The sequence below is a fragment of the Pollicipes pollicipes genome, unplaced genomic scaffold, assembly GCF_011947565.3.
Source record: "Pollicipes pollicipes isolate AB1234 unplaced genomic scaffold, Ppol_2.1 Scaffold_7231;HRSCAF=8579_pilon_pilon_pilon, whole genome shotgun sequence".
NCBI classification, from domain to species: domain Eukaryota; kingdom Metazoa; phylum Arthropoda; class Thecostraca; order Pollicipedomorpha; family Pollicipedidae; genus Pollicipes; species Pollicipes pollicipes.
Window position 1 is genome coordinate 11901528 of NW_023597034.1, and position 15152 is coordinate 11916679.

Here is a 15152-nt window from a genome sequence, read left to right on the forward strand (position 1 = left end):
GCCCTTCATTTTCTCATTGGTAGAAAGAGACATGTTTTTTTTTCTCATCCGATTGGTGCACCATTTCTACTCATTCAGTCTCATTTGCGGCCATGACACCGAAAAAGCACAAAAAACGTTCTTCTGAACAATTGTGAAATTGCTAGTTACCCGTTTTTTGACTTGACAACAAAAGTAAGCGTTATTTTCAGGTTGGTCATGTCAAGACCTAAGCAAATGGAGCGAGGCGCGTTTGGTTAACGCCATACAAGTAGGTCTTTTGAGTGCCTTGGAATGTCTGTCTTTCATGAGAGTCTAGTACACAAAGAGGCTCAGCGTAATGCGGTCTGAAAGCGAAACCAGCAATCAGATTTCCTGTAAATTGAATGTGAATGGATCAGGCCATGCCTGGCCATTTCGTTCGACGGGGTTGATATGCTCGGAATCTTTGGTGTTTCTTATTGACACCATGTCGCAAATGATGCGGCTGTTTTGTGTAGGCGTTGGTGGCCATGGATTTGGCGTCGTATGTCAAGTTTTCGTGACCCATTTTATCTGTTTAGGCCAAAGCGGTCGGTATTATTCAGTTCCAAAACCGGCAACATCATCAACTTCTCGGGCCAGTGTTGGTCCGCTGTGAGTCGGACATACTTAGGTAAACGTGTCATTATGATTAACATGGTGCTGGCTCTGTAATTTGCCCTAGCATGTCACTTTATTGGTTATGTTGTTTTGTGGTTCTGTAGGAGAATCTGGGCTGCCGAAAATTGTGTTACAATTGTGGCACTGCGGAATTTCTCCGGATGCGATCCATATTTTATCATGCGAGGGGATTTGTCTTGCGCTATGGCAATTATGTAGTGACTACATTATGCAGCGGCTTCAGTCTTTGCGGAGTTGTCGATAACATTAAGGCCGAATGCAAAGCCCACGAAATGGCGTTTCAGTATTTCGGGGTTTGTTAGAGCTGTCTGTTTTTTGCGACTTAAATAATCTGATCATTCGGGGCATTGCACTAGATGTCTTCGGAAGCCTCATTTTAAAAAGCCTATTTAAAGCCTATTTAAAAAAATATTTTTGAGTGGATTCGGTCAAATGTGCGCTAGCCAGAAATCACTCATGGCTCTTCTGACCAATAGTGTCGGATGACGGAAATATATTCGGCGCGCCAGCAAAACCAACACCAATACCAATACCTTGCAGCGTTTCTCAAACGTCTGGGGTCATCAGTGGTTGTTATAAGGCTTTAGCACGTCGTTTTTGCGTCATCATGTTCAGGTTGCGGTCACCGCTCAAACTTATTTATTTACCAGCAGCGGGCATATGACGCACAAAATGACCGGTCCCGTGGTCGAATGGTGCGACACGTAAAGGTCCCCAAACTATGTCCGCACAAAAACACGATAAAATCACGAGTTTATTAATATGATACTGACGATAGGATAACATGATATATTACACACAAACACCGTCACTTCCGTCTCTTGACAGCTGGGCGTTTGCCCGCCCTGTGGTCGCAAAATGCGCACACGAAGCACCATACAGACAACCACATTATTCAGAGAACAAGAGTTCGGAGGCGTCTTACGGCGAACCACGCAGCTCGAATACAGCGCCATGTTCCAGTGCTAAGGGGCGCCCACGGAGAGCGTAGGGACCAGTCCAGATCGAAGCGTGGGCGGTGGCGGTGCCCCCGGGGTGCCCGAACGACCGCGAAGAGGGGGAGGGGTCAGGAGAGCGCCGGTTCGCTCTCCCGGCGCGTGAGTATACGTCAGGGCTGGTGGAGAGCGTGGGGGATGGTCTTACCGCTGGTCCTTCCACCGGTTCACCTCGGACCAGAATGTGAGTGTGGAGGCCGCCAGAAGCGGCGGACACAGAACGGGCCGCAGGTACCAGCCCAGGAAAGTGGCCATCACTATCCCGATGCATACGTATCTACTGCTGTGCGCGCAAGACATTCGTTGCAAGAAGGACATGAGCCCAGTCCCAAGCACGAGCCAGACATTACCAACAGTAATAGCTGGCGCCACTTGACGCGTGCCAAGTGATGGCGAGCTTGAGGGTACCCGGGATGGAATGCCATCTCACCACACTCGATGCACACTACCGGAAAACCGTCAACAGCCTGCGAGAATAGGCAGGGCCTGCAAGCGCACCAACCCCTAGAAAGATTGCACATTCAATGTCACAGCGTAGTGTCAAACACAATTTTGAACCGGACGGGCCACCGCCGGATGCCCACGTTCCAGCCCACGACGGCGACACGGATAACGAGAGCGCGGACATGCCGGAAAGGCGGGCGAGGCCGAGCTGGTGACTCGTCATAAAAAGTGTCTGAGCAACCTGAGCGCGTGCCCGCTGCCGGTGCAGCCAGCATCAGGTCCGAATAGGAGCCGGGCCGACCACCCGCCCTGGGCAGAGAATACGAGACAAAGCACTAAACACACCAAAACATTATCCCTGCAGCTTTGCAACAGAAGCTCGAAAGTAAATGAGGGCAAACCACGGATCGACCGCAACCAAGCGTCGAATAGGTGCGGGGCGGAGCCATGCCGCATCCATAACTCAATATCACAATCATACTGCTGACGGTGCGCCATGGGGCGCGCGCGCGCTCCAGAGGCAGACGGAGGGGGGGGGGGGGCGGGGTGATGGTAACGGCCGGTCGGGCGCGACAGTTCACGCTCGGGCGAGCCGAGCCACCATCAAAGGAACGGGTTGTGCGGGTTGACTGGCGTGCTGCCGTTGCAGGACTGCGAACAGAGGAAACAAGCGTGACTCAGTGCAGCAGCCGAGCCGTGCTGGCCCCATGCGGCTTCCAGGACGCTCCCAACGCGGGCGGGCCGGGACTCCACCGCGCGGCCAAGCTTGCAAAGCATGAACTGCCAAAAGACTCAAACTACTCGCCCCACGCGCAACATAAAACGTCGAAACACACAGGCGGTGCAGCGACACGACGCATGAACAATCCCATGCATGCCATACCCGGCACTACTCCGGCAATGGTACTGGTCACACTGGCAACACAGCTAACGACCCCAGAAAGTGGCTCACTGTTATCACAAAACGGCAAGCCGGGCGGTCGGGGTAGGTGCACGTGGCCCCGGTCGCTGTCGACGCCGACTCCCTGCATTCAACCGGCGAAGACATACCAGGCGAGAAAACATTACGGTACGCAGGGCAGGACAAATGATCTCTTCGGTGGCGCTCCAGTGAGGCGTCGTCGGTGGTGGTGGCTGTTGTGGCGCCGCGCCAGGACCTGGCACCTCACCGACGCCCCTGTCGCCTGCCGCCGCCTCAAGCGCGCCCGGGCCACGACACGCTCGCATGCGCCACCGCCGTTTGGCTGACTCCGCGACCGCGGCCGCAGCCACACACACACACACATACGCGCACGCGGGCACACCCAGCTGGCGAAGGAGCCCGCGCGGCGCTAGTACCAGCGCCTTACCATGAAGGGGTTAGCGGCGGGCGGGGCGGGCGCCGATGGGCCCCAGCCGGCCGCCTGCGGCCCCGGCGCCGCCCACTGGCCGCCTGGCAGCATACCCGACGAGCCATTGGTGGCGCCGTAGCCCGATAAGCCCATCTCTGCAAGCAGCACGAACGACTCAGCGATACGGGCCGCCACATTACGGCAACAGACGGCATTACTTGACGGCTGAGTGACAAATATTTGGCAGATAAAACTCCATTCCAAAAGAGTGATATGGCGCAAAGAGAAGCAAGATATTTCAACTTGTGCCATGGAACAAGCATGCATTCAAAGATAAAGTCGCGACTGCTCCGAGGCCCCGACTATGCACTGCGTTCATCTTCTGATTCCGGGAACTGCTAATATATCCGCGCGCAATGACGTGCTAGAGTTTGGTGCAAAGCGGAGCGATGACAAGGGCTCATGGTGAACGGCGCCAGTGAATGCGGTTCAGTTCAATATCTTGTCTTGCCTTGGTTGAATTCTAAGAGCAAGGACATAAATACGCCACTCAGCACAGCAGGATCGCCAACATTCACCAATAAAACCTGCACTATGATCTGTGCTAAAACGTAGATACATGAAGCACAGCTGTTACGGGACTATTCTAGTACGCGAACCAAGCGGAATAATAGTAGCAGAAATCCAACTGGTTGCGGAGTGCAACACCCAACAAAACGTCACTGGACGACACCACTGGCAAAATTAACGACACGAAGCTCCACCAATAAGGATCACTTATGAAATGCGTGCACTATGAGCATCACCGGATCCCGCGCGGTCAGCGGTCAGGCGTTGCAAGATAGACACTGTCATGTAATGTTACATGTAATTGCGTGCCCATGGGCAAGCAAGGGCAAGCCATGCCGAAAAAGGCAAAACAATACCGGACAAGCGTGCCACACCAAAGCCACATCCACGAAACACAGCAGCCATGACAGCACGACTGCCGGTCGCTAGACAGCGCGGTCGGGCCGAGGAAAACAATTACACTTGTCCCCAGGGGAGAGGGGGCGGGGTGCAGGCGGTGGCCTGACCTGACACCGGGGCGGCGTACGGACTCATGTACGGCTGTCGGTAGCCGCCATATCCGGCCGGGCTGTAGGGGCCGAAGGAGGCGGGCGGGCAGACAGGCTGCGGCCACGGGCTCCCTGGCAGCCGGCCAGTCGGTCAGCACGCGCCAGGATCGCGGCATGGCCAACACCCACGTCCCGGCTCAGCAACAAAGCAGCCGGCCCCCAATCCAAGCCGGGTGCCGACCACGTCGTCGCCTCGCCGCTCCACCAATGCGCTTTGACAACTCTACTGTCCCGACCCGGCAGCAGAGAGCGTACCGATCGGACCACCTCATCACAAGCCGTTTGGCGCAGCACGACGGGCGAGAGCCACAGGTGGCGGTTCCAGCCACTGCCTGCCCATCAGCGGCATGCGACGCTTGTCGTCGCCGCCGAGAAAAACGTCTCGTGTTGGTTGGGTCGCGCCCAGCCTCCCCGCCTTAGCGCCGGACGCTTCGCCCGCAGGCCGAGTCTCACCTGGCGCGTAGCCGTTGGCGCTGGCCGGCACGTACTGCGCCTGCGCGAAGCCGGCCAGACCGTGCTGCTGCGGGCTCTGGCCATAACCGGCCGTCTGAGGACTCTGGCCGTAGGCGCTGGTCTGCGGACTCTGGCCGTACGGGGCCGGCCCGTTCGGCGTCATAGCCGGCCCACTGCCGAACGCGGCCCAGCCCTGGCTGGCCGGCGCCGGCTCTGCGAGCGCAAAGACGACCGGGTGAGCAGACGGCCCCGAAAAGCTGGCAGATATGGCGCCAACCGGTGGGACACAAGGCGGTGAATGTCGGCCAGCCCATGTCGTCACCGGGAGTGTGATGACAAACGGGACAGGAGCAGCGGAGCCTGTACTGAGGCCATGCTGTGAGCTGAATATGCCCTATGCCAGCCGGAAGGCCCACAGGAGATCCGGATCGAACCCCGTACCTCTGGTTTCCCAGACGCGCAGTGGTTAACGCAGACGCGTTAACTTCTACACTACCGGTACCCCACAGGAGATCCTGGTTGGATATCAACGCCATTGCATTAGTGTATTCAATGTCATTGCATCTCTAGATGCCAGTATTAATAGCGTTATTCCTCGTAGAATAGAGAGGAGAATGGAGACCTAGATGTGCTCAGATGGAGACCACTATTATGCTCGGTTCAGCAGATCAAATGAGCTTTAGACGCATGGAAAAGCTGCCACTAAATATGAGCTATTGTAGGGTTTACAAGCCAGCGGTCGTAGTTCACAGCATTGCACTGCTCTAGATGCAGGTTTCGAAAACTAAGAGCCAAAAACCACACAATGCAACAAGAAGATGCGGTCGCAATGGTGGCCACGACTGAAATGCAGAAGTAAAACTCTCGTTCGAGCATTTGATTCAAGCGGCAGACCGTCGTGTTGGCGATTTCCCGAGCCAAGGTGAAAACGACCAGCAAAGTAGGAACAGGCATATGTAGAAGAGGCTTAGGTTGTCGGCCTTGACGCCGGCCTGGTCATTCCAGCCTCGTCGCGTTTAGTTCCGGGCTTCACCCGTGAGGCGAGCGACGAGATTCGACAGACAGACAGATGGCAGAACCGCAGCCGACTGGGCGCGGCCACTCACCTCTGGCCGCCGTCGTGGCCCAGTCCAGCTTGGGATCCACCTCAGCCTTCAGCACCTCGTCCAGCTCCTTGAGCGCGGCGTAACGGTCGCCGCCGGCGCCGGCGCCTGCAGCGGCCGGGGCCGGGACTGGTGCCGGCGCTGGCGCGGACGTAGGCGTGGCTGCGGCCGTGGAGAGCGGCACGGCCGAGAGGGCTGCGGCCGGCGAGCTGAAGTTGGCGAACGGCGTCGGCACGGCACCCGCCGGGCGACGGCCACCTGACCGCACGGTGACGGTCACACAGACGGCTGGAGGCACCCGGCGACGGTCACACAGATGGCACCCGGCGATGGTCACACAGATAGTCCGAGGCACCCGGTGACGGTCACACAGAGGGCCCGAGGCACCCGGTGACGGTCACACAGACGGCACCCGGCGGTGGTCACACAGATGGTCCGAGGCACCCGGTGACGGTCACACAGACGGCACCCGGTGACGGTCACACAGAGGGCCCGAGGCACCCGGCGACGGTCACACAGACGGCACCCGGCGATGGTCACACAGATGGTCCGAGGCACCCGGTGATGGTCACACAGACGGCACCCGGCGATGGTCACACAGACGGCACCCGGTGACGGTCACACAGACGGCACCCGGCGATGGTCACACAGAGGGCCCGAGGCACCCGGCGATGGTCACACAGAGGGCCCGAGGCACCCGGCGACGGTCACACAGAGGGCCCGAGGCACCCGGCGACGGTCACACAGACGGCACCCGGCGATGGTCACACAGACGGCACCCGGCGATGGTCACACAGACAGCCCGAGGCACCCGGTGATGGTCACACAGAGGGCCCGAGGCACCCGGTGACGGTCACACAGAGGGCCCGAAGCACCCGGTGACGGTCACACAGAGGGCCCGAGGCACCCGATGACGGTCACACAGACACATAGACGGCCCGAGGCACCCGGTGACGGTCACACAGAGGGCCTGAGGCACCCGGCGACGGTCACACAGAGGGCCCGAGGCCCCCGGTGACGGTCACACAGAGGGCCCGAGGCACCCGGTGACGGTCACACAGAGGGCCCGAGGCACCCGGTGACGGTCACACAGAGGGCCCGAGGCACCCGGTGACGGTCACACAGAGGGCCCGAGGCACCCGGTGACGGTCACACAGAGGGCCCGAGGCGACCAGCGGCGTCAGAGTAAGCCTATTCAGGCCACAGTTTTTGAGATATGCCCGGGCGATGATAAAAGTGAGGGCCGCCAACTATGAGTACTTTATTTCAACTTCATATCAGAAAGTGAGTGAGGTCCACGTTATCCCACCAAACATTCCAACATTTTTGAAATCTGCCACGTTTAGAATTGTCTAAGATCTGTTCTAGTAAATGCTCGCAGAATGCAGGCGCTGCTTATGACGAGGCTTCCAATGGATATCCGAAGGGGTAAACCTCCAGTTTTCAAGAAAAAGCAAGAAAGCAAGCCAGGTTAGGGTGCACCCGTCAAGTAATGTACGTGTCCGTTCACCGGCGGGCACAGGCGTGCATGTACATGTACACAACAAATCATCTGGGGACAAGTGTAGGTGGAAACTTAACCACCGAATGCAGCGCACAGCACGCTGACCGCTGATCCATAAAATCCACGCGTATCTCACAAAATCAAGCTTTTCATGAATAACAGCGGAGCTTTGTAAACCATTCTTATGACTTCACGAATGGATCTTGAGACTGGCAAAACCCACCTTTGCATTGTTCCTGACCACCACGAGAAGTTCAAGAGATAACAGCGGCTTTCTTTGCAGTAACACGTGAAGCTGAAGGAGCCACAAGCGAGAATAAACATGCCATTCCACGACGAATGACACTTGACCGACGTCAAGAGCAATGGAGACATTTAAGTATAGTTTCACTACCGCTACCAGTTTCCGAAAAGCTGGGAACTGGCTGGCGTTCGCCAACTGACCTGCGTCTGTACCTGTTTGCTGCGACGACGCGTTGAGCGAGTCGAAGTTGGCAAAGTTGGCGAAGTTGGCGGTGGCCGGCGGCGCGCGGGTGGCGCCGCCGCCACCGGTCGGCGAGAACGGGTCAACTTGGGCGGACGAGGTGACCGGACTGAGGTCAGCCAGCAGGTCGATGTTCTTCTTCTCGGTGGGCCGGGACGGGGCCGCGCCGGACGCCGCCTTCTGACGGATGTGGAACGGGTCAGAGCCGGGTCGGGTCGGATCCTGAGGGGAGTTGGGGGGTGAGACACGGACCGACCGCGGCACAGTTGCGCACCAGTGATACCACCCAAGCCAAGGTCAAACTGTACTGTAGTTTGCACGGCAAAAAAAAGGCTGACAGTAGCTAGTGTCCATTCACGCGGATGCCCTCCAAGGCAACGCTTCATTGTTCCATGATATGCATCAAACCAGAATAAAGGTGTGCCCAGACAAGCCCACTGTGCCCAGTACTGCACAATAGGATCCGTCCCCACTCCAATACAGCATAATCAGGTCCACGGCAGCCCCATACAGCATACTCAGGGTTAAGTCAAAATATCTGTACTCGGATACAAAGCCCAGTGTGTTGCGAGCTGCACAAGCGGATCTATACGCGACCTTCTACGACGTTCCCTGTACTCTGCACACGAATCTGAAGTCTGGATCCGGCCCAGCCCAGTGTCCCTAGGACTGGATAGCATATCCATATAGGTCTCGCCTAGCGCGTCCAGAACTGGCTATACGGTGCCGAGCGAGGCCAGCCCCGCGCATCCCCGCCGTCCCGCTCCACGCGTGGCGTGCTCACGTTTTGATTGAGTACTATGGGTTTGACGGGTCCGCCGGCCAACTTGGAGAGGGGCCGCACGGGCGGCACGGGCTCGGCCGCCGGCGCCGCGCTCGCCGCCGGCGGCGAATGCTGACCGCCCGCCGGCCCGTCCTTGAAGGCCACGCTCGGGTCCACGTAGTATCTGCGGCGTGAATGTCCAGTCAGCGCGCGGCGGAGCCAGCTCTGGGAGAGAAGCGCAAGCCAACACGTTCCGCAAACTGGACACGCCCGTATCGTAGAAACACAGCGGAACAGATGAACTATACCACCACACCTTTTTAACCGAGAACGCACTTCCGCTTTCGTCATCTTCAAACATCACTGCAACTTATTTAATTCAAGGAAGAATTAAGCCCCGCATGTGCAGGTTGGAAGGCAGCGGTAACGCACCAGTCGCAACATGTGTTCAAATGATTGAGGTGCCACCGAAACATTACCACAGAAATGACTTTGACTATTATAATAAGCTGAAAACACAGATCTTTAGCGGGGGACACTTGCCGTTTCTTTTCGTATTTCACAGCCATGAAGTCTTTGATCTGCTGGTCCTCCTTGGAGTCTGCCTCTGGATGCCGGCTCGGGTCAAGCAAGCCTAGCCACACCGCTTTACACCACTGCAGCACATAAAGCAAGACACGGTAAGTAGTAGCTCGAGTTCAGCAAAGGGAAGACCATGGGACGGAAGCATCGCACCAGTTAAAAAGCCGCCCATTTTTCTGGGTATTTTCCCACACCGCTGGTCACTCAGTAATGCGAGTTGGTGTCGGCGGGTTCCTTTGTGGGCCTTTGCTACATTCGGTATGCTATGTAAAGATGTGATGTAATAGACGTAACAGTAAGGTATGCTCAGACGTGGGGGGCTGAACTGCCAGAATGTAAAACCGGAGTGCCAAATCCAACTTGCGGTCCATTTTAGGAGGTTTTACAGTTTCTATTTCTCCTATTTCCACATCATTTTATCTCATTTTCCACCACAAGTACACAAATTTTCAATCCATTTATGAACTCGCCATTGGACCGCGAATCGGAGCACACCTAATTCTGGAAGTAACTCTGCAATCTCGCAGTACTAATTGGAATCACGCCATTTTCTTAACTGGATGCACTCAAGAGTGCAGATATTCCAGTAAAAAATCCATGCACATGGCAAGCACAAGTTGAGTTCCTTTCGCCCAAGTAGACTGCTTGCCCATCAAAACCAGCTTAAATACATTGGATGTTGGTAACGGAAGCTCGCATCACCTATCACTTGAGCGTGAGACGAGAATGCACACTTGTGCTACCAGTGTGTGAATAGGGAGCCATTTCCACTCGCACTGAAGTAAAAAAGCAGCTCAATGCTGTATGCATTACAGCAGACCGGTGATGCTCGAAAAGAGGAAATCATGTCGTGTGCGTCAAGTGCCAAGTTTTCACAGTTCACCTACAGGCGCCAGTGCACTGCACGTGCAGCACCTGGCCAGCGGCCGACCGGCTCCAAAGCCGCATTGATGCCAATGAATACAGGCCTTGGTCTGTTGCACATCCAGTTCATAGCAATAATGACCTATGGCGATCGTGCGTTTCTCATGTGATGTGCTACGAATAAAAGATTCTGCGATAATTTTTCTTTTAAACGGGAAACACAAACTCTTGCAGACGCACCAGGGAGAACGAACCTTGCCGTCTGGATCGCAAGTGCCTAAATTGGATATGTGCGACTGGTTCAATTTTAACAGGAAAAGGTAGCAGCGCCCATATAAAATCACCTCGGAAACCCAATGGAAACACATAGGCGCCAGGCAGCGATTTTCAGTCGTAGCTTTCTTCGCATGGGATGCAGTGCCAGCGGGGGGACGGGCTGTACTCCATGCAGAGGTCTGTCGCACCTCCTGGAGACGAGGGTTATCCGCCAGGCAGCACTACAGCATACCTCGTTTCCACGCTGTTTGATGAACTCAATTTCCTCGGCAGAAAAGCTGGCCATAGATATGGACTTGACTCGATGTGGAGGTGTCAGGCCTCGTCTGTAGTGGCGGAAAAACATCTCGTCAAGGAGACGGGCCACAGATCACGGAGACCTCATGGCGAACACACGCGCGATTTTGGCTAAGGGCAAGTTTGGCTGACGTCTGGTCACTGTCGTGACGCTCATGTTGCCACAGATGTGCGCTTTCGGTTTCTCCTCGCCTATTTTCCATGTTGCATGACATGACCCCATCAGGTTCCACATTTATAGGATCCTGGGATCTTTTGGGAAAATTCAGGTACATGTTCGCTCAAACACAGGATGTGGGAAGATCCCCACATAGTCCAGTCAGGAGCCTACCGGTCTTCCCTATCGATGTGCAAACCAACTCCATACAAGGTCGCACTACCAGGCCGTCCTTGCGTGCACCCGACCCACAAGCGCAACATGCCTTCTAGAAGGGTCCCATCAGATGAGACCCGGATTCTGGACTGGACTCACACAAACTAGCCAACCAACTGCTGGCGGCCATGATCGCCAACCAGACAAAACCCAGCAGTGGCGGTAATCAAGGGTGACGCATGACGTGACCCGGTGAACTCCTAGCCCAGTCAACATGCTCAGGCCATCCACGAACATGAACATAATGAATACATAAAAGTGCTGATGGAATGTGATGAGCATGCTCTCAAGTAAGGTGTGCTTAGAGCATCATCAGCATGCATATGGCAACATATGCTGCATGACATTCTACCCCATCGTGAGGCGGTGCGGCCACACTTACAACCGTCCCGAGCAGGAGGTGCAGACGAAAGAGCCAATAGTCATGTTGACATAGGTGGGGCCGCGCTGGCCGCAGTCCAGGCACTGCTTGTTGTGCTGCTGTGCCGCCAGCTCGCGCAGCAGCTGCAGGTTCTTCTCCTCCTGTTTGCGTCTGAGCGCCATTGGTGCTATGGACGGGCGATCGCCGCAGGCTGTTCGGGTCGAACCGGCGCTCACCAGTCGTCAGCAAGACGCCGGCCTGCTGGTTGACACGTGGGTGATGGCAGGCAGCTGGAACTGGGCGCCAACCTGCTGGTGGACACGTGGGTGATGGCCGGCGGCTGGGACCGGACACCCCCCTCATCCATCCCCTCTTTGAACATTAAAAACCAAAGCCCTCTTATGCTTTTGGTGCTGAAGAGCCACAATTTGTGGACTGCAAGCCATAAGCATGTGACAGAGGATAGTAAAAAAAGCAATGCAAAGTATGGCAGCAATGGGAAGCACAGATGTGAACCAGTGAGAGCAAATATTACCCTTGATGCTAGCCATTTTGGAAGTTAGGACTACTTCTCAGATAATGGTCTGACACCACAACTTTGAAAAAGTCTAAAGGAAGGCATGCACAGCATGTCACCAAAATGAATAACACAATCCAAGTTTGATAACATTTAAAAACATCTTTGTTTGACACAGCACAAAAGATGTACCTATCCAACTATTAGTAGAATGCTCACATAACATTGTGAAGGGAGATGGGGATTACTGAAGGGGGCACTATGACTGATCACCAGAAAATGTCCCTGCTGTAACACAGCATGTAAGCTAAAACCACAAGATACCATGTGCTGCTGTTTGTATATAATTAGACATCAGCTGTGTGTCAAACTGCAAGGTGCCATGTGGTGCTGTTTGTACATTATCACACATGCACTGTTTTGTTCTTCTTTGTATGGGCTTGGCACACCCCTACACCAGCTATCTCAGCTTACTTGACTTGATATTGATACTACATATTTGACCAAAATAAAAAACTCAAAATTAAATAAAAGATGACTTAAGCTCATCATGTTTCATGCAAAATGTGGTCTCTGTCCCCCTCCCTCTGCCCAGCAGTGAAGTTTGAGATATTGTCTATTTGCCAGATGCACACCTATGTGGCCCCATACCCACCTCCAGGCAGAGGGAACTACTGTCCCAGAAATTAACAGTCACAACCTGGCATTCAGTGTTCCAAATTTGGAGTTAGGGGATGCATGCAGAGGTTAAGTAACCCCATCTTCAAACCAGAACCACACACTTTTTCATTTGGATGATAGAGTTATAAGCATAGAGCTGGGAGCCAGGGCAGTTATAGGACATCTTACCTAGCTGATGATAAAACCCATGAAGTGAATAGGCATTTATGATTTCTTTCTTCTAAAAGACCATGTTTATGTACATACAGATTGATACATGCATGTGTACGTGGAATTTCTTTCTGCTAGAACCACATGTTGGCATACACAGAGATTATACACAAAACATACACCAACACTCTTGACCTGTTGGGTTTTGGCCTTGTTCACTGATTTCCTAGCACAATTTATCAAGTCACAGTGACCTGTTTTAATTGTGATCACAGGCTTAGACCTAACAAGCTACAAGCAAATGTTAAGCTTCAGCATCCCTGCCCAGTCAGCTGCTATGGTGTCTTTGCTCTAATTCTTTGCAATTACTGATTAAATGTTTCCACAGTTTTAAGCAGCAGCACATACCACTTTTTAATGTTTTGACAGGTCAGTTGTGAGGCAATTTACAGTGACTTACACTGAATATAATTTTTCAGCAGCATCACATTTTGTTTTTTTCTTATCATCTAATTACCATGATAATATGTAAGGATATATATAGAGCTGCAGATCCTCATGGAAGCTGCCTCAGTTTCCTAGCATCTTATGGATTCCAAGAAAAGAGAGTCAAGCATTATTTTAAGGAGCTCCTAGAGCAACTATGGAGCTTTGGACCACATCAAACCAATTTCTGAGTTTCCCCAGAAAAAAACTTGGAGAGCAAAATTATAGCTTGAATGTCAGCAATAGCCTTTTGGTGCACATTGGTGCATAATAGAGGTGACACCACTCAACAAAAACAATGTTGCAGGTAAAGCATGATAAAATATAAATTTTCTGGTATTGATAACATCATAATACACTGCATTTTTGCCTTGTCAATTGAATATCAGGAACAAGGTATTCCACAGTGTGAGTATCATCAGCTTGCCTCATGCTTAACTACCTATCTGGTTCTGTATTCCTGCTGTGGTGCTGTTCAAGTACAAATCATCACATTTAGCTGTTAACATATTAGCAGTTGTGTACCTTGGCAGCCAAGATTTGGTTCAAAATCAAGTATGCCAATGAAGCCAGCCTTACTATTGGTTATTATTTGGTCGGTCCTGAACTGGAAAAATGTGTTCCGCTTCCTGAAAGAGTACAATGCCATCAACTGCCATACCACCGCCATAAATGTTTTCTCTTTTTGAATCCAAACATACCATAGTTCTGCGTGATTCTAAACACCAAAGTTGGCTAAGCAAGAAATAAAGCTTAGGGGGAATGGCCATCACTGACTGGAAGTGCCTCAAATGCAGTCTCCACAGACTGTGCATGCCAGTATGAACTACAGCACATTTGAGTGCAATTTTCACATTCCGTGTGCAGAGCATGCAGCGACGGTGCTGCCAAAACACATAGCGAACAGTAGTAATTTACCTTCTAGCCGATTACGTTCAACCCACCCGTTTAGCAGAGCTTCCTGATTTTCACTTCGGCATGTGGGCGAGACAATGACGACAGCGGATGCTTCAATGGTGCCTTGATCTACTTTAAGTACTTAAATATGCACCAAGTGAGGGACAGGCAAATGAAACGTAGATAGTTTGTTTAATCGCTCCCGCAAGATTTCCTGGAAATCTCCTCCCGAGGTTCGTCTGAGACAGATTATGACGCACTTAGGAGCGAACATCGCGCAGCACAAAATCAGGCAACTAAATACTCTAAGTCGGTGGCAATGCACCCTCACGTTATAAGTTTCCTTTTAAAACACTTCCGACAGTGCTTTGAACCTCATAGAGTTCCAGTAGTGAATGAAGTGAATGCTGAACAGTTGAGTGAAACCCCATGTGCCCTACCAATTCGGAAACGTCTGGTATATGTTGACAGGCAATTTGCTCGGTGGATTCGAGCTTTGTGCTGCCGCAAACTTCACTCGGCATGCGGTTTAGGGTTTCGCATTGAAGACTTTTAATTCAGGTCTCTGATTTGTCAACCACCCTTGGAACGATGATATGTCCCCTTACGATTGGCAAATAAGGAACCCAAGGCCAATATTTGTCTCGCGACTTCCGCACCGTCGACCGAGATGGGAAAAAGCTCTGGCTCAGAAGAAACTTCAGGGTATTCCGGCGGTATTCTGTATTATATGGCGGTATTCTAGATAGGTCAAGTATTTTGGTGATGTTCTGCTGAATTTGGTAGCATATATCCAATTTGCCAGCCCCTAGGTGAAGCTGTTTGCGGTGC

At 53.1% G+C, this 15152-nt stretch overlaps 1 protein-coding gene across 1 annotated transcript; it reads right to left on the reverse strand.

Moving 5' to 3' along the window:
• Nucleotides 1–1383: 1383 nt before the first annotated feature.
• Nucleotides 1384–6213, reverse strand: LOC119109536 (MAPK-interacting and spindle-stabilizing protein-like). The gene is made up of 5 exons (XM_037233188.1): nucleotides 6090–6213; nucleotides 4984–5196; nucleotides 4489–4602; nucleotides 3431–3567; nucleotides 1384–2732 (listed from the first exon to the last, which is right to left on the reverse strand). Exons 2-5 carry the CDS (start codon nucleotides 5144–5146, stop codon nucleotides 2685–2687), a joined length of 462 nt encoding a protein of 153 aa, XP_037089083.1. The 5' UTR covers nucleotides 5147–5196; nucleotides 6090–6213; the 3' UTR covers nucleotides 1384–2684.
• Between the last annotated feature and the right edge of the window lie 8939 nt (nucleotides 6214–15152).